This window comes from Coregonus clupeaformis, chromosome 24, assembly GCF_020615455.1.
Source record: "Coregonus clupeaformis isolate EN_2021a chromosome 24, ASM2061545v1, whole genome shotgun sequence".
In the NCBI taxonomy this organism is placed as follows: Eukaryota; Metazoa; Chordata; class Actinopteri; order Salmoniformes; family Salmonidae; genus Coregonus; species Coregonus clupeaformis.
The window spans coordinates 9,494,585-9,517,506 of record NC_059215.1 but is presented as its reverse complement, the minus strand read 5'-3'; the positions used below and the strand labels follow the sequence as shown (position 1 = coordinate 9,517,506).

At 41.3% G+C, this 22,922-nt stretch overlaps 3 protein-coding genes across 7 annotated transcripts in view; 1 reads left to right on the top strand and 2 right to left on the bottom strand.

Annotated features, from left to right (window-relative positions):
- Positions 1 to 2,661, bottom strand: part of LOC121538502 (coiled-coil domain-containing protein 50) — a 46,392-nt gene extending 43,731 nt beyond the window's left edge. The window contains exons 1-2 of one of the 2 annotated variants that reach the window (XM_041846587.2): positions 2,332 to 2,661; positions 1,059 to 1,171 (exon numbers count right to left, since the gene is read on the bottom strand). In XM_041846587.2, the coding sequence (XP_041702521.1) occupies positions 1,059 to 1,107 (49 nt within the window). In that variant the 5' untranslated portion in view covers positions 1,108 to 1,171; positions 2,332 to 2,661. Of the gene's footprint in view, positions 1 to 1,058; positions 1,172 to 1,850; positions 2,114 to 2,331 lie in introns of those variants that run through there. The other variant, XM_041846588.2, reaches the window with a different exon arrangement.
- Positions 2,662 to 5,678: 3,017 nt separating this feature from the next.
- On the top strand, positions 5,679 to 7,260 carry LOC121537532 (urotensin-2-like). The gene is made up of 4 exons (XM_041845142.2): positions 5,679 to 5,884; positions 6,383 to 6,508; positions 6,632 to 6,675; positions 6,796 to 7,260. The coding sequence occupies exons 1-4, from the start codon at positions 5,779 to 5,781 to the stop codon at positions 6,907 to 6,909; spliced, it is 390 nt and encodes a 129-aa protein (XP_041701076.1). The 5' UTR covers positions 5,679 to 5,778; the 3' UTR covers positions 6,910 to 7,260.
- A 2,908-nt stretch (positions 7,261 to 10,168) lies between these two features.
- The window catches only part of LOC121538500 (calmodulin-binding transcription activator 1-like), a 543,809-nt gene continuing 531,055 nt past the window's right edge, over positions 10,169 to 22,922 (bottom strand). Inside the window, exons 20-24 of one of the 4 annotated variants that reach the window (XM_045207028.1) lie at positions 22,730 to 22,750; positions 20,414 to 20,613; positions 19,538 to 19,612; positions 18,396 to 18,426; positions 10,169 to 15,701 (exon numbers count right to left, since the gene is read on the bottom strand). In XM_045207028.1, the coding sequence (XP_045062963.1) occupies positions 15,669 to 15,701; positions 18,396 to 18,426; positions 19,538 to 19,612; positions 20,414 to 20,613; positions 22,730 to 22,750 (360 nt within the window). In that variant the 3' untranslated portion in view covers positions 10,169 to 15,668. The remainder of the gene's footprint in view (positions 15,702 to 18,395; positions 18,427 to 19,537; positions 19,613 to 20,413; positions 20,614 to 22,729; positions 22,751 to 22,922) is intronic. The other 3 variants (XM_045207029.1, XM_045207030.1, XM_045207031.1) reach the window with 3 other exon arrangements.

The following is a 22,922-nucleotide window of genomic DNA, read 5'->3' as shown; positions in this document are numbered from 1 at the left end:
TTGGCAAAGGAGAAATGCTCACTAACTGGGATGTTAACAAATTTGTGCACAAACATTTGGAGAAACAAGCTTTTCGTGAGTATGTAAGATTTGTGGTATCTTTTATTTCAGCTCATGAAACATGGGACCAACACTTTACGTTGCGTTTATATTTTTGTTCAGTGTAAAACAATCAGAACATTGACAAATCATTTCAGTAAAAATAAATTGTGAAGGGAAAGTTTAGTGTGCTGCTATTGTTTTAGTGAATAGTTTATAGGGGTCCAAGAGTCTACAGCTTGCTTCGTTAGTCCACTGCTCGCTGCTTAATGAAGCTCTCTTACACACTGTGCTCATTGTCTGTGGAAACAAGAGCGGAAAGGGAAATGATCGACATCTATTGCTGTCCTGCTCATTAGTTAGCATTTATTCAGAAATGTCAAAGACAAAGCTACCCCACCCAAGCCATTAGAACCCATTGGTAGAAATCAGTAACTTTGTGTCAAATTACTGCAACAAGTGACAACAAAAAAGTAGCAAGTTAAAGACGCCAAGTTTCCTTAACAATACACAGACAGACAGACAACCTTTCCACCCCCAGCTGAAATCAGAGAGGGAGAGTATCTGGAATGGCAATCACATTCCAGGCTCTTATCTGCTGTGTACAGGCCACATGCTACAGACCAGTCTTGGCTTTGACAGTGTACAGTCCTGCCTACCATGTTAAGAAATCACACGAGCACCTCTAATCCCAGATAAAACAAAACAAAGCGCTGGTGGAGAGGGACACGGCAACAACACGTAACCCTCTGCTGAAACACATAACAAGGATGCTGGGTAGCTAACTAATGCCAGCCTTCCTTAATGAAATCCCTCAAGGGTGTATGTAATGAGGGTCTGGCTGTTTTTATTTTCCCAGCAATTTAAAGTTACACACTTGGGCACAATCTTTTAAGTCTTGGTGAGGGACTGTCAGGGAATCTGTGGCCTTTCAAATCAAATGAAGTGTTACACTTTTGTTTCCCCACACACACACACACACCTGTTGGTCTGGCCAATGAGTCTGATTCTCCACATACCTTCCTGGACCTGTGGCAGGTGGGACTGATCAATCTCCAGCTCTGTCATGGCTGCTGCAGGAGGGAAGTCACAGCCTCATTGCCCTCAGGGCTGGCCACAGTACAGACAGACCCTGGGGAATGAAGGGTACATGAAGACAAGTGAATCCAGTACCATAGAACAGTCATGTTCAACATTGAAATGCAGTAGTTACTCTTTGTTATAGCAGACATTCAATGTCACATGGAGGGCACATTCAGCATTCAACTTTCATAGTCCTTTGTCCAAATTTGCCTTTTGGCTTACAGGTGTGTGTATATGTATGTATGGACATAAGACTACAGTAGGCATACAGTTGAAGCACACACTATAATGACATAATTCCTTTGAACTCTACTAAGTTTTTATGTTAAACATTCTACAACTATTATGAAGCTTATTGACAGATGCTGTGATGGTTGGAAGACAAAGTATCAACTTGAGACAATGTAACGTTAAACACGGTGCTAGAAATGTAACCCATGTAACACTTGCATGGAAGTTACATACAGTTCGAGAAATTCGCACTAACGCAACGATTTTCTACAGCAGTAGGCTACAACACGTACAGAATTCCATTACAAAGGCAATGCACAACATTGCAATTACGTATTTTGTGTATGATAATGGCAATACAGACAATGTGCTCTGTCAAATGAATATAAAGATCAACAATATTTTAATGCGTGTCTGTCAAGCTCATCAATCGCTAAAAACATGCCCAACCAAAACCAACAAAAATTAAATAAACAAATCCTACAGCTGTAACCTACCTGTATCCGCAGCACTGTCCTGAATATAGTTTGTAGCCTTCGTGCACACAAAAGCGCATCCAACAAGTAAACATGAAAGTGAAGTATAAACTTTTGAAGATTTTGTCGCGGTTCTCTATTTTCCAGACACTTTATCTGCAGTTATCCTTTCATGTTCGCCATTGTCTCCGATACATCCGGTAAACCTATTCCAGGCGTCTCTATTTAGATCTGACACAACTACTATCTTTTTAGTTTATCAATGAAACAAAGCTGATAGTTTGATGGCAAGCCAGCACGGACAAACTTAGCCCGATAATGGACTAAATGAGCCTCCTTTAATAGTCCAAGGACCTTACATGTTCTGTAAGCCAAAACAGCCCAATACTCCATCTAAACGAGAATCGATTGATTCTCAATTGCGGTACGGTTCTAAAAACATAAATCCCTCTACTTTCATATCACATAAAAAATTCTTCACAAATGCAAAATGCATACTTACTGTACACTGTTTTAACCGTTTTTTAAACACAGTTGCCGCTGACAGTATTTTTCAGTGACACACGTTTGTGTCGTCCATCTTCTGTTTACACACAGGTGAGATTCAGATATATAATTAGCACAGGTAGTCTACGGTCTTCCGTCTGTTTTCCGTAAACACGCGCTGTAACATGGTGATATGGCCGTGTGGGAGCACTAACCCTATAAAGTTGTGTATATCAATTTAACCTTATTTATCGCGGAGGTCCTTACGCTTCCAAAAACATACCGCAAGTGATGCGTGTTAATGTTCAGACCAAGCGTCAGCTAGGGCTCTTAACAAAACTCCCCTATACAGAAGACGCCTTCGTCCAATGACTCTTATATGTAATGTAATGGAACTGAGAGTCATGATCAAGGCCTAGGAGAAGCTTAGCTCACGCACTGTCAAGTTGTTTGGCTGGAGCTACTGAACACTGGAAGTGTTATGTGTTTATCCTTTACATAAACGAATAAATAAAGGTTAAATAACAAATAAAAAATAGTTTGTACCCTGTAGCTTACATCCGACGAATAAAACTTTAAACTTGTCAAACAAAACTTTAAAATTGTATATTTTTAAAACTTTTCCACAAATTAAATTGTAAAATGAACAGTTTAAAATAAGAACGATATTTTAATGCAATGACGTTAAATGGGTATTTGAATTACTAGGCATTTTCTGCCATCTGCTGGTGCCATCTAAAACCAACAAGTTGTGGTCATGGGATGACGGGTGACAACAAACCAGTGGCATGAGCAAAGATGGTGGATAAATGAAGATAGTTCACCAAGGCTGTTTACCATTGAAAAAATGGCCAGTTCCGGTCTACTTTACTGGGTGTGTAGACACCAATGCGATAGCTGGATTTGGTCTACTTAGTTCATTAACTTTAATTGGAAAAAAAACAGCGAGTGGGGTGTCTCAATTCCGCTTCCTTCTATGGCATGAGTTGTGTGTGGAACAGACAAGGTCAAAAGTCAGCTACACCCCAACATTTAGGGTGAACTGTTTAGGAACAAGCAGATAGTTATATGCATCAAATATACATGAATGTGCATTCTTTATAGATGCAACATGTGTAAACGGGATCTATCGGCTAGTAGACTAACATCTGATAATCTCCAGGCTACTCCATTAATCTGTTTAAAAACAAATTTAGGACCTGCCTCCATTTGAATCCTGCTCCTTTATAAATGCTATACCCTATGCAACATTCAGCTATTTCTCTTCTAAATCAGCTCTGTTGGAGCTAAGTCCTTAAATATTCCACAGGTCAAAATGGGGACCATCGTTTGAGCCCATGGCACTGGCACACAAATCATTTCAATTTCAACTAAATGCTTTATTAAAAGATGCTCTTTAAACCGCCATAAGACTGAAATTAATCAGATGGCACTTGACTAAAACAGTCTATGATTCGTAATGGATTTTCATGATATACAACACCACCAAACAAATTGTTTGGACTTCCAAGTCCAATGATAAAGTAAATGTCACCGGCCGCTTGCGCCACCTTCATTATCATACGAGAGGCCACGGGACTGACGTCAGAGACCTCTATTAAATAAACAATTGCGAATGGTGACGTACGTTTGTTGCAAAATGTTACCTTCTATGAACACACCCAGCCTGTCTCTCCAGCGTCTCAGACAAGGGCTACATCTGCCTGTGTCTCGGCCTATTTTGTATGAACGCACACATATAGGAGGGTTTATTGCAGGACTAGGCAAAAGTGAAAGCCCAAATATAACATCTTGCTAGAACAAGCTTGGCCATTGAACAGTTTGAGCATCAATCAAACTGATTCAATGTCCAATGGCAAATCCTGCTCTGGCTTAAACTGACTTCAAATGTCATCTGTTCCAAGGGGCCTTCTGGGGCTGTAAAAAAATACTTTATAGACAGGTAACTGCCAAAATAAAGGAAACCCTTGAGTAAATGAGGGATACAAAGTGTATTGAAAGCAGGTGCTTCCACACAGGTGTTGTTCCTGAGTTAATTAGGCAATTAACATCCCATCATACGATGACTATGCCCCCATCCACAGCGCACAAGTGTCATTGAATGGTTTGATGAACATGAAAATAATCCTGACCCATTTCAGACCCAACATTGTATTGTAGGATGAATATCAAAATGAATATCAGGGATGATGTTACATGTGTTATGTGTTAAATGTGATTTAATGTAAGAGCAGTATACATTTTTACATCAGCCCCAATGCAACTGACGAATTGTCCAAATAATCCAATGGGAGACAACATAACAGCTCCTTCAAGAGAGTAACACTGACTGATATTCATAAACACCTCCATCCTCATGTAGGGTGTATGACCTATTAGGCTACATTACTAACTTTAAGCATCAGTTGTCAGAGCACCTTACCGATCACTGCACCTGTACACAGCCCATCTGAAATTAGCCCACCCAACTACCTCATCCCTATATTGTTATTTATTTTGCTCTTTTGCACCCCAGAATCTCTATTTGCACATCATCTCTTGCACATCTAGCATTCCAGTGTTAATACTAATTGTAATTATTTTGCACTATAGCCTATTTATTGCCTTACCTCCATAACTTGCTACATTTGCACACACTGTATATATATTTTCTGTTGTATTTTTTGACTTTATGTTTTTTTACCCCATATGTAACTCTGTGTTGTTGTTTTTATCGCACTGCTTTGCTTTATCTTGGCCAGGTCGCAGTTGTAAATGAGAACTTGTTCTCAACTGGCTTACCTGGTTAAATAAAGGTTAAATAAAAATAAAAATAAAAATAAAATATAATGCCCAACTAACTGCCTTAAATGCATTTTTTAAATCAGCAAAATCACATTGAACTGTGACCAGTGAGTCATGTGTTTGGATGGGTAGCTGAGGTGAGGGAGCTAAATGATATTCCATAAAGCCTGTAAGTCATGCATTGAGTTGGTTCATTTGATGAAAGTGAAGTCACGTAGCAAGTTAATTAATTCATAAAATAAACAGTCATTTCTCTGCCCTAGTCTCTCCACCTGATCCCCCTCCAGATGAGCAGGGCATTCTAAACACCTGGGCAAATCCAATTTACCGATTCAGTTAAACTAGTCAATCAATCTGCCGGGATCGTAAAACACATCTTTGCCCCCGACGCATAGACCCACGGCACTTGTCCTTTTTATAGTTCCCTATTACTCATCTGAGTGACTGGATGTTGATTTATCACACACAGAGAGAGGGTTTGTGACATCAGATGGACCTATGGTAGTGTCACCCTATTGTGGTGACAGTAAAGATGGGGTGGGGACGTGGGGTGGAGTGGAGGCAGTGCATGGGTGTATATAACCCATTGGGGGAGAGAGCAGAGAGAAGATAACCCTCTCCAGACCTCAGGAGAACCCATCACCCACCCAGAAGACCCAGACACAACCGGACCGTGGAGATGATGTGTAACCTACTCCTATCGTGGGCCTTCCTGCTGGTAGCCTCCGGCCCGCTATTGGCCCATCCCATCACAGACTCTGCAGAGATGCCCTACCTGGGTCCTGGTGAGTACCAGATCCTCCACCCTTAGAAACATACTCCTCAACAGGCCAAGCTGCTGGGAAAGGCTGTTGTAGTATGAGGTTATTAGGCAGGGTAGTTCAATAGTCACAGATGTAATTAAGGCCTGTGTGAGTCTTAATTACATTTCAATCTTGAGGATAAATAACAAACATATTGCAATCAGTGACCTTCTGTTCTGGTATAATTGCTTTGAGACCTAGTTCATCTGTCAAAGTGTGATTGTTTCTGAGAACTGAAGCAGTGTTAATATTGAATGTGTAATGTGCAGTTTGATTATGGTGACAATGTTCCATACAGTTAATGCCATCAAAGTCTAGCTGCTACTTAAATTATTTATCTTTAATCCCCATGGCTGGATTAACATAAACACAATTGTAAATGTATCATTGAATATTCAGTTAAGATAGTGACGAGCGAGAGTGAAGAGTGTATTTCTAGACTAGGTTGCTGTGTGTTGACTGTGTTTTCACTGTGTTCAGTATTCGTGGAGGATGGAGGAGCAGGTAGTCCAGACGAGCTGTCTTTCTCTGAGCAGACATATCTTCCCCAAGCTGGCCCTGGACTCAGATACTCATCCCTACTGTCTGGAGATCTCAGCAGAGACGGTGAGATCACACAAACTAGTTGGTATTGTGCCTAAACAGTTACACCATAAATATATAGACTGTCATAATTCAATTCAAGAGAAGTATCACAACATATCCTCTCTCACCCTTTGTCTCTCTTAGGTCTCAGTGCAGCTGGACTACTGGCAAGACAGATGAAGAGAGATGTGAGTTTTTAAACTGAAAGATGACAAGGAGCATATATTGAGCTACTATCACATTCTGTTTTGGGAGTACCGGTTTCATGAAGCATGAATTACTATAGCGGTAATTCTTCTCTGTTTCAGGTGTTGTTGGAGAAACAGAGTCACCTCAACCCCTTCAGCCACTTGTTTGGCATCAGGAAGCAGTCCAGGAAAAGAGGAGGCACCTCAGAGTGTTTCTGGAAGTACTGTGTCTAACCCAGTCAACGGTCCATAGAGAAATGCATTCACACCGTGCATTATGATGAAGAGATGTGGCTTGTACTGAGACACAACCCCTCTCTTGCACACAAAAAAGCATACACATGCGCACATATGTACATGCACACATACATACACACACACAGGAAAACACACACACACAAGGATTCTACACACAGACAGTGATGGACTGAATGGATATTCCACAGGTTGATATATGTTGCAGTATGTTTGCGGACTATTCCGTTTTTATCCAGTTTTCTATATTTCCCTGTCACGCATGTATGTTTCAAATGTTCATAACTGTTTGATGTTACTGAGCAAACATGACCTAGATGAAGAACTAAATGGCTGTATATTAAATAGAAATAAAATCTTCTATTTGGAAAAGCTCTCTGTTGGATGTCTGGTCCCTGGAAAAATTACTGATTGAACTACCAGATGCATTTATGCAGTCTGTGATAAAATAAACATTGACATCTCTTCACACATCTCTTCATGCAAAAAGACCAGATTAACATAATATAATGGCTACATGTAGTCTTTATTTGAATCATAAGGGGGTGTGGTTCAGTGTAGAAGACATGCAAAGGAGTCGTACTGTTCACTGTAGGTCAGAGAAGCAGACATTTGGCAGATCCGATTAGTCAGCAAATGATACTGTGGTATAATCTCATTGTGTTGTAAGACAGTCCATCAACCCCGGACACCGTTCAGCCGCTCCATTGGAAAAGCAGGCAGATACTTTGTATCAGACTTTCTGGACAATGGAAAGTTAGAGGTGAAGGGAAGAAAGGAGGGAGAGGAAAGATAGAGATTGTGTGTGAGAGAGAGAGAGAGATCGTGAGCGAGAGAGAATATGAGAGAGAGAGAGTGAGAAGGAGAGAGAGAGTTAGGAGAGGGAGAGAGTTAGGAGAGAGAGAGTTAGGAGAGAGAGAGAGAGAGTTAGGAGAGAGAGAGTTACAAGGAGAGAGAGAGAGAAGGAGAGAGAGCTAGAAGGAGAGAGAGAGAGTTAGGAGAGAGAGAGTTAGGAGAGAGAGAGTTAGAAGGAGAGAGAGAGAGTTAGAAGGAGAGAGAGAGTTAGAAGGATCGAGTGTTAAGAGAGAGAGTTAGGAGAGAGAGAGAGTTAGGAGAGAGAGAGTTAGAAGGAGAGGGAGAGAGAGAGAGAGAGAGAGAGAGAGAGAGAGAGAAGGAGAGAGAAGGAGAGAGAAATAGAGGAACAGAGAAACAGAGAGTGTCATCAACAGCAATTAAGATCGAAAATGTTAATATACATGGTGGATGAAAACAAATGATCCTTCTATTGACCACTTACAAGTCCACATTACATAATACTACAGTAATATTATTTCTAAATGTTGTTGTGTTTGTCTTTCTGACCTGCTGCTGACGTATGCAGGGTAAGGTCTGTTGTACATAGAGACACCGATCCTTGGGAGATCTCTCTTCTCCAGCTCAGCACTGGGCCGTGCTGCATCCTCTCTGGTTGTCTCCAGCATGGGCCCCTCTTCACCTCCTGGTACCAGATAACCCACTGACTGGAGCAGCTCCAAAAGCTACCGGAAGGAGGGAAGGAGTAGAGAAGGGAGGGAGAGAGGGAGAGAGGTAGGGAGGGAGTGAGGAAGGGAATGCAAAACAAAACACCAAATGACAGTGTGGGTCAGTAGTTCCTTGCCTAGGTAAGATGTTTACACAAGCTAGCTACAGACGATAATCTATTCAATAAAGCAGTTTAAATAGATTAACCACAGTTGTCCCATGACTTGAGCCAGCAACCTTGTGGTTAATGTCATCCGTGTTCATAAACAAAATGTGAGTCAGTAGGATAGGCTCAGTCTCACCTCATTCAGAGTGTCTGAATCGGTCTGCAATGACTTGCAATCACATGTCCAGAGAGACAGCAGCAACAGTGTCAGTATTCCCAGCTTCATCATCTCTCCTATGATATACAGAGGACCATCTCAAATCCATAGTCCTCACTACAAAGTATAGGTTAAAAGGTATTCCCTATAGGCCTTCTAGCATACCTAAGATCTGGGCATTAAGTACAATCTAAACTATTACTTTCAAATACATTCAGTAGATATAAGAACCTAACTCCCTGAGACACATTGACTGTGACTATGATATGACTGCACTACACTAGCGGCTCAGAATTTAGAACTACAGTAAGTTGGACCTCTGGATCAGTTAGTCCACTTAGCTTTGACCCCCATGACACTAGCTTTACTGGCTCCAGGCCATCTATAAATCACTGCTAGGCAAATCCCTGCCTTATCTTAGCTCATTGGTCACCATAGCAACACCCACCCATAGTATGCACTCCAGCAGGTATATCTCACTGGTCATCCCCAAAGCCAACACCTCCTTTGGCCGCCATTCCTTCCAGTTCTCTGCTGCCAATGACTGGAAGGAACTGCAAAAATCTCTGAAGCTGGAGACTCTTATCTCCCTCACTAACTTTAAGCATCAGTTGTCAGAGCACCTTACCGATCACTGCACCTGTACACAGCCCATCTGAAATTGGCCCACCCAACTACCTCATCCCCATATTGTTATTTATTTTGCTCATTTGCACCCCAGTATCTCTATTTGCACATCATCTCTTGCACATCTATCATTCCAGTGTTAATACTAATTGTAATTATTTTGCACTATAGCCTATTTATTGCCTTACCTCCATAACTTGCTACATTTGCACACACTGGATATATATTTTCTGTTGTATTTTTGACTTTATGTTTTGTTTTACCCCATATGTAACTCTGTGTTGTTGTTTTTATCGCACTGCTTTGCTTTATCTTGGCCAGGTCGCAGTTGTAAATGAGAACTTGTTCTCAACTGGCTTACCTGGTTAAATAAAGGTGAAATAAAAAAAAATTAAAATAATAAAAAAACTGCCTGGGCTGGGCAGTATCTGAGGTAACTATGTCTGTGAGGTTGCTTTGCAATTGCGATGACTTTTGAGTTAAAATACCACAGGCGTTTTTATTGCCAAATTCAACTCTACTGAATAGGATAATGCCCTTAATGGGTGTAAAGTGAGTATCAGATAGCCGGAATTGCATTATTAATGATATTACCCATTACTTACAACGGTGCATGTACAATTTGAACTTATAGCACTAAAACTATGCAGTGTTAATATAGGGCAGCTGGTAGGCAGCTGGTAGGCATGTGAGTACTATAGTACAGGCATTGCTGCACTGGAAGGTACAGTAGAAGAAAAAGGAGACAAAATCAAACTTTGTTCGAGTTTTCTTCATTTTTTTCTTTTTTTTATTATTTTACAGCAGAAAGAATATAAAGCATTCAGAAAACATCTTCCATATTTTTAGGGCATTTCAAAAAGTTTTGCATGGCTTCAGCAGCTTTTTTTTTAGAAACATATCCATCGAGTCAGTGACGCTTGTACATGCACAATTACAAAAATAAAACTTACAAACAAGAAAGAGAGGGAAGAAAAAGTAGAGAAAGAAAAACACAATAGGAGAAATGAAAATAAGGAGTGGTTGAAATAATAGGGGAAGGAAAGAAAGAGAGGGTCACATAACAGGGAAAGACAGAGAGAAATACAGTTATAGAGGAGAGGAAAATAGCTCTAACACTAGTTCACATGCAAAGTGTCAAGGACCCACGACTTTGTATTAAAGCAGGGCCATTTTTTTCTTCTTGGTTTGGAATTGATGAAAACGTGCAGTTCGGTAAAGGGTGCCATAAACTACTGAATGCTTGTCTTGCAATACTGGCATTTGCATAAGAGTACGTTGACTACATGTGTCCAATCATTTTATTCTTCACTAGGTCTATAGGTCTCCACAAAATAATGCTTATTGCTCTGTGTCCACAAGTGGAAAAGGTTGTGATGTGCCTACCTTCCAGTATTTTGGGTGCATTGACAAAGGAAGAGGAGGGAAGACCATCCAGTCCCTCAGGCCAATTAGCAGAATGTAATGAAGGTAATAAAATCCATATGAAGTGCCTGTTATAGCTAACCTGTCATACCATCCAGAAGATGGCCATTCCTGAAGTGCTTTTTCTGTAACCTAAGATCTGGTCATCTTCAACTACCCCAAAGTCTCAGGAAGACCCCATTCAAATGTTACAACATGTCATCATCCATATCTTAGCTGAGATTAAATGTTGTAGACTATTTGAAACTGTGTGTGGTGTTATTACATTATCATAGATTCACACAGCAAGTCCTTGTTTTAATGAGAACCATCAAGCCAGAGGAGGTCAAAGGTTAAATTGTTATTAGACTCATAAGCATAGTCTATAAAAGAAAGGAAAGCATTTACATAAGACTAAGCCATAGTATCCCATAATGCCTACAAATTCATATCTGTCAGAGCTGTAGCCAAGACAGAAACAATTGACTATACTGTTAATTGTGATAAGCTTGTCCTAATTATAATGATCTATACTACAAATACTTGTATCCCCTAGTTCTTATATCCTGCCATTACATCTCTCCTCAGTTCAGCTTACTTACTTGAGAGGAAATGGATACCAATAATGTATCCATGATCAGTAGTAATTTGCCTGTTTTATCTAGAAAGCTCTGTTGAGGGGCCTTATGTCGTCCTATCCTATTTCAATACAGTATGACCTCTCTCTACTCTGAATCACCAATCAATGTCCTGCTCCACTTCCTCCTCCCCATTTTGGCACCCTGAGTAAAATACAGAAGGGAGGTGAGCTGTTCCCTAGGACTAGGAGTAGGCTAGGAAAATAACACATGATGAGCTCTCTCTGCTGAACTGTGTACAAGTGAGACTGACTATGCCTTGACATATCTGGATGTGTGCAGTGCAGTGTACTGTCGCCTGTGTGTGTGTGTGTCTGTGTGTTGTTGCCTAGTAAAAGACTTGCAGTATACTGTCAAAAGAGTGTCCGAACTGTCGGGTTGGGAGCACACTATCTCTAGATCCAAATGAATAAAAATGAATAAATGAATAAAAAAAGATTTGCTTCTAGAAAAACTTGCCCTCATGCTACCCCTGGAAACCTGGTCAGTAAATACTGCAGATTGATTATAGTTTTGTATTTTTAGGGTTCTCCTCTGCCCTCCAATCAACTGCCCTCCATCTTTGATAGTTCTGTGACATGTCATACAAACGTTCTTCGCTTTACAGAACAGTAAGTCTTTTACAAGTCTATCTGACTACCGATTCTAGAAAAATAAGCATGCTTTGGGTGCAGTTCAGTCACCCAGTTAACTATTTTACCCATGCAAGCATAATAAAACCTTCCCATATTGCCACAGCAGTGCATTAGCTAGCATTCTTACCACTACCGGAATGATGAAGGCAAGGTAATAAAACCACAAAAGTTATGGAATCAAATTCTCATGTTTTCAACAGGCAGTTCCAATAGAAAATAAAAATGCTTAGAATGTTGACAAGACGGAATGCATTCCGTGGTGATACTGGGTTGGTTAAGGGAACACTGTCACCTGACTGAATTTGGTGATGCTTTTGGATTGATATATTGTATTATACTTGATATACAGTAGTCCTAAAGAATTATGGATTCAGGTGATCTTTTTCTCTCCAAAGCCATGTTTTTCTCCCTGACATTGGCTTTGTGCGATCAATCGGGATATGATTAGGCACTTTCTACATAAACACTCTGAAAATAGGTTTACATATCAAGTCTCTGTGAAATAAACACAGCAGTACATAATAATAAAAACATCAGAATAGCTAACAGTGTCTGAGACGAAATTCAGCAATTGAAACAACAAAACATAATTGTCCAATGGCATTCACACCTTGTTTGAATAATGAATGTCATCACTTGAATGGAGAATACACCACCTGGTTGTTTTGATATGAATATAATATATTTCAGCAAAACTACAAAAACCAGCAGACTATTGGATAGTATATATCATGGATTCACAGATCAAATCAACTGGTATCAATGTGTCTGTTCCCACCACTCACATTTAATTTCATAATCTTTCAAACACGGTCCTCACATATGCCATTATGAGCCAGACACATATTCTTCTTCAGAAGTTGCTATAATGACACTGGTGCATCTTGTAACGTTTACAGCTTTATATATCACTCATTTTTGCTCATTGACTAGGCTGTGCTGATCCATAATGGTTAATGTGTTTCACCATAACCCCATCCCTGTTTAATTATGTTATTTTAGCACCTTAGATTGTTTAAACAAGTGTTCCTCCTGGAAGTAAATTATTAATTTACTTTTACAAAGAATACCAGTCCAGAGACGCTACACATGTACCTCGTTGACTGTGGCCACATGACATTTTGACAAGGAATAATTCTGGTCTGTCCAGACCCTGACAGCATTAGTCAAGTTAAGCCTCCAGCCCACACTTAGAAAAAAGTATTGTCTTGTGTCAGCAGTTTGATACATTGATCTAGTCTATTTCAGGGTTTCCTAAACTCGGTCCATTTACAATCTTTATATGAACACAATCCATACAAACATGCAAAGAGACACTGACAACACAACCCCTCTTTCTCATACAGTAGGCTTTTTTGCACTTAACATGTTACTGACAAGTGATCCCTGTGTATTTGGTGATGATGGCAAAAAAGCTTGGGTTGTTCTGACGTGTGATAATGGAAGAGAAATGAGAGACTTAAAAGTTGCTGTAGAAATATTTCTCCCTCTGCAATGTGTACCTTTATCTGTGATCCACTGCCAGTCGGGATGGGACCTTGTGGTCTTCAATGCTAGTGTGTATTTCATTGTATGATTATCTGTTCTGCAAAGAGTAACTTAATTATCTTGTTAAGCAATATAGCATTCACATTACTTGGCACCATTGGCAAAATATTCTTGGTAGCCCAAAACAAAAATGTAAACATAAACATACTTGTCTTAAGATACTTTTGCAGATTTCTCCTAACTCTAAATATGTTATCTTTTTTTAAAGTTTTTAGCATTTGCAATAATGTCATGCTTTAGCAAAATGTTCTTCCCAAGAACAATCAAAATAAAATAAAATACTCTTATAGTGAAATACTTTTAATAATTTTACAGAGCATAGCCACTACTGCTTTTGTTTAGTTTTTTAACCTTTGTTCATGTTTTTCATGCACATAGCTCATCTTTATCCCAGGTATTTACACTATATACAAACAATACAACCATACTTCTTAGGCATTCAAACAAAACTATACAAATATTCTGTTTTTGTCTCATACCTGTTTTTGACCCCTTTTTAATGAATAAAATAATATATTTCTAAAATACAATTCCCTTTGGGTAAATGTTTTTCCCTACCTTCAGCCTTCTTTATATACAGAAACCGCTCAATTGTCAAAAATATGGATTTGTCTAACCCCTATTTTGGGACTAGCTTAGGGACCCCTCAAAGAATCTCTAAGACGTCAAGGCAATGTATGTGATCTTCCCCTCAAAAGCCCTCACAGGCCCTGAAGTTCATTTAAAAAGAACAACAATAACCTTCATGACTGTAATCATTACAACACAAAAGAGGCAAGTTTTCTTTCTTTTTAGAATACTGAGTAAACAAATGAAATAAGGCAACAAAAAAAGAAAAGAAGAGGACGATGTTGGTATAATTTCAGTAACTAGAGGGTATGACAATAGGGAGAGTAGGTTGGTACATGGGCCACTCAGTTGTTTTGAACATGAAGACAAAAGCAAAACATAGAAAATCGGAGGATACAGACCTAACTTCCAGCACGCAGGTGAAGACATTCACCCATAGGCATGCATATTTGATAAAATCGACAACACTGAATTGTGAGGAGACAAGTCAGTTGTAAATCGGTCATGGGCATGAGCACAAAACAGATTCAAGCAAAGAGGAATAGAAAAGAGAATAATAATAATATTTTTAAAAAATAATAAGAATTGTAATTCCATTGAATCGCCCTATCCCTTGCCTTACAGTACATAACCCCTCCCCCCAAACCTAGATAACAAAATAAGCCAATATTTGAATAAGCCCCACCCATTTCGGCTCACACCCCTCCTACATTCATATTTAACCCCACCCCTTTGGACTGACTGGCGGGGTAGAGCACAGTGTAACAGGAAGGGGACTTTTTGATCTATTTTGAGTTACTATACTGAATGTATTCTTCTAACTGTCGACAGGGAGTGTATGTGTGCAAATGGATCAATGTATTACTGAGAATTTTTGGTTCATTAAGTGACATTTTTTTCTTCTTCAAATGGAATAATCAGTCACTTAAAAAAATATGAAATACAATTAGAGCCAAGTCCCAAATGTGTTTCTGCTTCTGTCATGTTTCCTTATGTTCTGGCCGCCATCTGCCTCCATCCTAGGCGTCCTCTATCTTATCCTCTTCCTTTGATCCACAGGGACCTTTCCTGACATGTCCAGCATTCCTCTTCCTTTACCCTCTTATACCTACACTCCGATACTCCCAAAAAGACAAAGCAAATCCATGAAAAAGTGCAAAGAATGCCATGAAGCAAATGTTCTGCCCCCCAGAGCTTCTTCCCCTTAGTTTATAATTCTACAGAAGAAGTTGCCACTCTCCAACATAAACATCGTCAGAGGGAAGTAAAAGATAAACGTGAAAAATGCTGTTGTTAGAAGTAGAAGTAGAATCAGCCACGCTGCCATAGTAGTAGTAATAATAATCGCAGTGTTTTCACTGAACTGTTTTTTTTTTCTTCTCTTGTAAAATGTCTTGGGTATAAAGGGAAAAGGAAAAGAAGAGGCAGGAGGAGAGTGATGTCACATTGTGAGGGGGCTCTTCTGAAGGTTCTCATGTTCCTTGGCCCTTTTCAATTCCTTCACTCTGAAACACAGACAGAGAGACAGAAGTCATTTAAACAGGGGTCTATGACCGCCAACACAGATCATCTCTCACTGGATGATTCTGTATTCTAATGTCTCAAACCATTCCCGAGAGAGAGCGAGAGAGAGAGAGGACACCATTCCCTTGAGAGAGAGGACACCATTCCCGAGAGAGAGCGAGAGCGAGAGAGAGAGCGAGAGAGGACAAGAGAGATGAAGATCGACATAGTCCTTGTCAACGGGACCTGGAGCTGAGTTGGAAAGAAAACATTGATAAATCGGACAACTATCAACATGTATCAAACTTTATTTTAACTAGATCTCATCTAGTCTAAATGATTCTGTTGAATCACTACGTCTTATCGCTCACTGAACCCATTCCTTCAATACTTTATATTCTAATAGGTCAACTAACTTTGAAACTTGAGAATGGTTCTTAAAGCAGTTTGATTTACTTTTAAACTCTTGAGAATCTAATGTGATTGAAAAAAGGTCTCTTGATAATTCAACTCTCTCCAAAACCAATCTCAAGCGAGGAAACAGGAGTCCCTTGGCAAGTCCACCAAATATTTGTTGGGCTGAAAGAGACCCTCAAGGCAGGCAGAGGTTTACTAATTGGTTTGTATTTGGAATATTGCTATACACCAAATAAATGACTTTATTACTCAAGAATTGTGTGTCAATTAATGATGAACTACAAACACAACTGAAAATTGAAGGCATTGAATTTGTGAAAATGTAATGGATATATTTAGACTACAATAGCCTAACCAAACTTGTATTGGAAACTGACATTACCTTGGCATTCCACTTGTGAACCATGTCCAAACACTACACTATACCCCAGGATATACAATACACTCAGTAGATCTGACTGTAAGTCACTAGCCAATTACTGTTCCATATCATAATCAATAGACATTGCCCTGTGGTAATTGTACTACTGACCACAACACTGGGACTGGTGTATATTCTCTGCCTGCCTTTGGTCTCTACACTGCTGTTGAGAGAGCTCCTTTCCTCATAGGTAAACAGGACGAGTGGACAATTTGGGGACAATGCAGTCCATTTTACATGAGGTTATACATGTACTGTATTTAACCCCAACGTCCTTTACCTGGTATCACTGAGCTTAGTGGTGAGCCCCCACGGTGCTGTATATATAGGTTTAGTGTTTTCACTGTGCTACATCCTCTTCCTCTCAGTCTGAGATGTTGTTCCCCTGAGGTGTGAATCCATTACCGGTACAACTCCTGCTGTTCTAACTCCCTGTTGTTTTTTTATTTTACCTTTATTTAACTAGGCAAGTCAGTTAAGAACAAATTCTTATTTACAATGACGGCCTACCCCGGCCAAACCCAGACAACGCTGGGCCAATTGTGCGCCGCCCTATGGGACTCCCAATCATGGCCGGATTATGATACAGCCTGGAATCTAACCAGGGTCTGTAGTGGCGCCTCTAGCACTGAGATGCAGTGCCTTAGACCGCTGTGCCACTCTGGAGCTGTACTGCTAGTCTGACAATAACCTGTATGTGCTATCACAACACTGTAACCCAGATCATTACAAACATGCATGCTATCACATCTTTATAGTACTATAGCTACCTCACCTGCTCTCGAAGCACAGTGACCCATATTCTACAGTATAACATACCCCAACCTGGTCTCAGAGCATTTCGTATTATTCTGTACGTAAAGATGAGAGACTCCATTTAGTATTATATGTTACATTTGGTATGGTTACATAAAACAGATGGTTACTTAAGGCAAAAACAACATGGATATGAGCGTCTGCTAAATGACTTAAATGTAAAATGATAAATTCAAAAGGCCCCATTTTCTCAGAAGATGATCTACAGTGTCTGTGATTCATACAGATGACGTGGCTGATGATAACTGTCATATGGGTATTTTTGTCAATATGCCCAAAGTCTTTCTGGAGTAGTAGTCAGACAGACACACAGTTTCTTGAATATTTTCAGTGAACTAGCAGCCCTGAACTAGTGAGAGCTCCCAATGCAATGCCTAGAGGAGCTTTGACATTTTGAGTAAACAAAACCCAAGGGGGGTCATACCCCCCTCTTCTGTGTCATGTGGGGCGCAGCTGTTTGAGAGAGAACATCCGTTCCATTGCATGCCTGGGGGTACATTTTAAAGAGCAAGGCCCATAGAATTGTCACCGGTCATGCAACACAGTAAACATGATCGAAAAAAACAACCTTCCGTTCTGTGAATAGGCATCTTCATAACCACACAAAACAAAACATGTAATAATGAACATAAAAGTAATTTCCAGAGGGGAGAAAGAGGTGCCTGTTAAGTGTTACGGTGACATAGTCATTCAAAAGCAGTGGTTAGTTAGTTTAATAAGAGTAAAGTTAAATTTGCTCTGAGTCTGAGCTTCTCAGTCAGTCCACCTGTGGCTCCAGTAGGCAGCCTTCATGCAAGCAGGCATCAAGCAACAGTGATGGACAAGATAGAGGGAGGAGGACAGCGAGAGAGAGAGGAAGGGAGAGATGGATGGAGAAAAAGTGAAAGACAGAGAAAAAGAGAGGGAGAGAGAGTGGATGAAGGCAAGGACTCAGCAGATAAAACTATTGTTAGAGAGAGAGAGAGATTGAGAGAGGCAGAGACATACAGTGTAGACAGGGAGGAGAGAGAAGCACGAACTGAGTTGCTGAGGCTGCACTCACCCGCTTGAACAGTCTATGGTCCATCAAGGGGCTTCGCATAAACAGCAAAACAATACCAGACAGCTATTAGCACAAGTATGAACTGTGAGGAAAGGAAGGGGGGGGGAGAGTAGGGGTGCGAGGGGAAGAGAGTAGGGGCGAGGGAGATTAGGGGGCAAGGAGAGGAGAGAGAGGAGGAGAGGAGAGTAGGGGGGCAAGGAGAGGAGAGTAGAGGGGCGAGGAGAGGAGAGTAGAGGGGCGAGGAGAGGAGAGTAGGGGGCGGGGAAAGGAGAGTAGGGGGCGAGGAGAGGAGAGTAGAGGGGCGAGAGAGAGAGTAGAGGCGAGGAGAGTAGAGGGCGAGGAGCGTAGAGGGCGAGGGGAGGAGAGAAGGGGGGCGAGAAGAGGAGAGTAGAGGGGCGAGGGAGGAGAGTAGAGGGGCGAGGAGAGTAGAGGGGCGAGGAGAGTAGAGGGGCGAGGAGAGGAGAGAAGGGGGGCGAGGAGAGGAGAGAAGGGGGGCGAGGAGAGGAGGGTAGAGGGGCGAGGAGAGGAGAGTAGGGGGCGAGGAGAGGAGAGTAGAGGGGCGAGGGAGAGTAGAGGCGGAGAGGCGAGTAGGGGGCGAGGAGAGGAGAGTAGAGGGGCGAGGAGAGTAGAGGGGCGAGGAGAGGAGAGTAGGGGGGCGAGGAGAGGAGAGTAGAGGGGCGAGGAGAGGAGAGTAGAGGCGAGGAGAGGAGAGTAGGGGGGCGAGGAAAGGAGAGTAGAGGGGCGAGGAGAGGAGAGAAGGGGGGTTAGGAGAGGAGAGTAGGGGGGTGAGGAGAGGAGAGGGGGTGGGCGAGGAGAGGAGAGGAGAGGAGAGGAGAGGAGAGGAGAGGAGAGGAGAGGAGAGGAGAGGAGAGGAGAGGAGAGGAGAGGAGAGGAGAGGAGAGGAGTCTCTGAAGTGTTGTATATAAAACCCCCCAACCCGTTTTATCGTCCCAAAAATAAATAAAATAGAGAAATGAAAACAGAGAACTTGTCTGTTCATACTCATTCTTGCCATCTAATGTGTAGTAAAACATTCATACAGTATATCTAGCAAATCCCTACCCTGAATGGTTGTGTGTTTGTGTGTGAATATAACAAACATATTTGAAAACCCACAAGTTAGTGTTGTGGGCGGGGCTTACCTGTGGCGGCAGCGGCGTAGAAACCTCATGATCTTCCTGGCAGCCTGATCCTGCCTCTTAGTGAGCAGACTACTTCTATAAGACACAAGACAACAGGGAACACTGGCTTTTTAGAGGGTCCCCAGTAAACAAAATACACTGTGGTTGTGTGGAGCTAGCTTAGTTCTAAAATTAAACCATTCATTTATTTTGGAGATTCTGTCTAGCATGGGTAGTGTCCTCTCCAGTCCTCAAGAGCCTTAGGCTGCGTTTACACAGGCAGTCCAATTCAGATTTTTTTTCTCCACTAATTGGTCTTTTGACTAATCAGAGCAGCTTGAAAAATATCTGATGTGAAAGAAAAGACCTGATGAGATTGGTCAAAAGACCAATTAGTGGACAGAAATATAATAATTGGGCTGCCTGTGTAAACACAGCCTTAGTGTCTTCATCAATTTATACACGTGTACAGTACTTGTATGTTTAAAATCTAAATCAGTTATGCATGAGCACAGGAGGACACTATGACCATTGGGACTGCAAATGGGACTGCAGATTTTCATCCATTACAAATGGATTTCCCCAAGTTAAGTCTGCAAGGTTAAGTGGAGAAGGGCATAACCATCCTGTAATGAGGCTCAGCCTCCTGTATGTGTCAGTGTGTGTTACTGTGTGTTTACCTGAGTGTGTGTTGCTGTGTGTGTGTGTGTGTCAGTGCATTTAGCTAATTGTGCTGCTGTGTGTCAGTGTGAGTGGTAGCTACTTTGTGTGTGAGTGTGTGTGTGAGTGTGTGTTGATGTGTGTGTTTACCTACCTGGGTTTGTGTTGCTGTGTACAGTATGTGTCAGTGTGTGTGTGTTGGGTGTTGCATCAGAGTGTGTCAGTGTGTATACATACCTGAGTTTGTGTTGCACCAGGGCGGTGGCGGCTCCTCGGCGGTGGGGCCTGAGCCTGCCAAACTCCTTGTAGCTGCGGTAGTATTGCTGGATCAGCACGGCCGCCCGCCTGCTCTGCTGGAACCTCTTCTGCTCATGGTAGCTGCGGAACTTACTCTGGATAAGAATGGCGGCCTGCGTCATCTTCTTATAAAGTGCATACTGCCACAGAAAGGACCAGAGAGGAACAAGGGGTTGGGAAGACCCAAACGATGGCCTCAAATGCACACATCTATTGTCTGATTCACACTATACAGTGCCTATTTTGTTGCATTACAACCTGTAATTTAAGTGGATTTTTATTTGGATTTCATGTAATGGACATACACAAAATAGTCCAAATTGGTGAAGTGAAATGAAAAAATAACTTGTTTCAAAGAAATTCTAAAAAATTAATAACGGAAAAGAGGTGCGTGCATATGTATTCACCCCCTTTGCTATGAAGCCCCTAAATAAGATCTGGTGCAACCAATTACCTTCAGAAGTCACATAATTAGTTAAATAAAGTCCACCTGTGTGCAATCTAAGTGTCACCTGTTCTGAAAGGCCCCAGAGTCTGCAACACCACTAAGCAAGGGGCACCACCAAGCAACCGGCACCATGAAGACCAAGGCGCTCTCCAAACAGGTCAGGGACAAAGTTGTGGAGAAGTACAGATCAGGGTTGGGTTATAAAAAAATATCTGAATCTTTGAACATCCCACGGCGCACCATTAAATCCATTATAAAATCTATCGGACCAGGCAAGGAGGGCATTAATCAGAGAGGCAACAAAGAGACCAAAGATAACCCTGAAGGAGCTGCAAAGCTCCACAGCGGAGATTGGAGTATCTGTCGATAGGACCACTTTAAGCCGTACACGCCACAGAGCTGGGCTTTACAGAAGAGTGGCCAGAAAAAAGCCATTGCTTCAAGAAAAAAATAAGCAAACACATTTGGTGTTCGCCAAAAGGGAGACGCCCCAAACATATGGAAGAAGGTACTCTGGTCAGATGAGACTAAAATTGAGCTTTTTGGCCATCAAGGAAAATGCTATGTCTGGCGCAAACCCAACACCTCTCATCACCCTGAGAACACCATCCCCACAGTGAAGCATGGTGGTGGCAGCATCATGCTGTGGGGATGTTTGTCATCGGTAGGAACTGGGAAACTGGTCAGAATTGAAGGAATGATGGATGGCGCTAAATACAGGGAAATTCTTGAGGGAAACCTGTTTCAGTCTTCCAGAGATTTGAGACTGGGATGGAGGTTCACCTTCTAGCAGGACAATGACCCTAAGCATACTGCTAAACAACACTCGAGTGGTCCTCTGTTGCTCAATTGGTAGAGCATGGCGCTTGTAACGCCAGGGTAGTGGGTTCGATCCCTGGGACCACCCATACGTAAAAATGTATGCATGCATGACTGTAAGTCGCTTTGGATAAAAGTGTCTGCTAAATGGCATATTATTATATTATATTATTTAAGGGGAAACATTTAAATGTCTTGGAATGGCCTAGTTAAAGCCCAGACCTCAATCCAACTGAGAATCTGTGATATGACTTAAAGATTACTATACACCAGCGGAACCCATCCAACTTGAAGGAGCTGGAGCAGTTTTGCCTTGAAGAATGGGCAAAAATCCCAGTGGCTAGATGTGCCAAGCTTATAGAGACATACCCAAAGAGACTTGCAGCTGTAATTGCTGCAAAAGGTGGGTCTACAAAGTATTGACTTTGGGGGGAATAGTTATGCAAGCTCAAGTTTTTGTTGTTTGTTTCAGAAGAAAAAATATTTTGCATCTTCAAAGTGGTAAGCATGTTGTGTAAATGAAATGATACAACCCCCCCAAAAATCATTTTAATTCCAGGTTGTAAGGCAACAAAATAGGAAAAATGCCAAGGGGGGTGAATACTTTTGCAAGCCACTGTATGGCCAAACGAAGCCAGGCTGACCTGGTTAGGCATTCACTATAGTTGCTGGAACTGTGCTGGAAAGGAAAATAGACTAGCCAACATTGTAAGGTTTAGGTTGGCCAAATATAGTGTGAATATTACTGGACTTAGGAAAGGAGCTGATGTAGGTTATGAGTATCAATATAACCAAGTCAAGTGTGATAATCAAGTGAAGCTAGGTTGTATTGTAAGTAATCTTAGACAGTGAAAAAAAAACAAGCAAAGTTTGAAATGTGTTCTACCGTCTTGTGGCTTTGAGTCTCTAGTGACTCTTGTTAAGGAGTGACATTTTAACCCCTAAAAATAAGGAATTAATAAAAAGAAAAGACAGTGAAAAGATGTTACCTTCAAGGCTATCCATGTTAGCTTGTAAACAAAGAAAAGGTGAGATTGTGAATCATGAACAGGCATGAACAAGGATCAGCCTGAGCCTAGAAAAACGGACTAAACTGAATAAAGTGAAACGCTAACCATTATCTGTAAGGTAATGTAATATGTACAAACATGCATGTGTGTTGTAAGGGGCTAACTGTGCCCA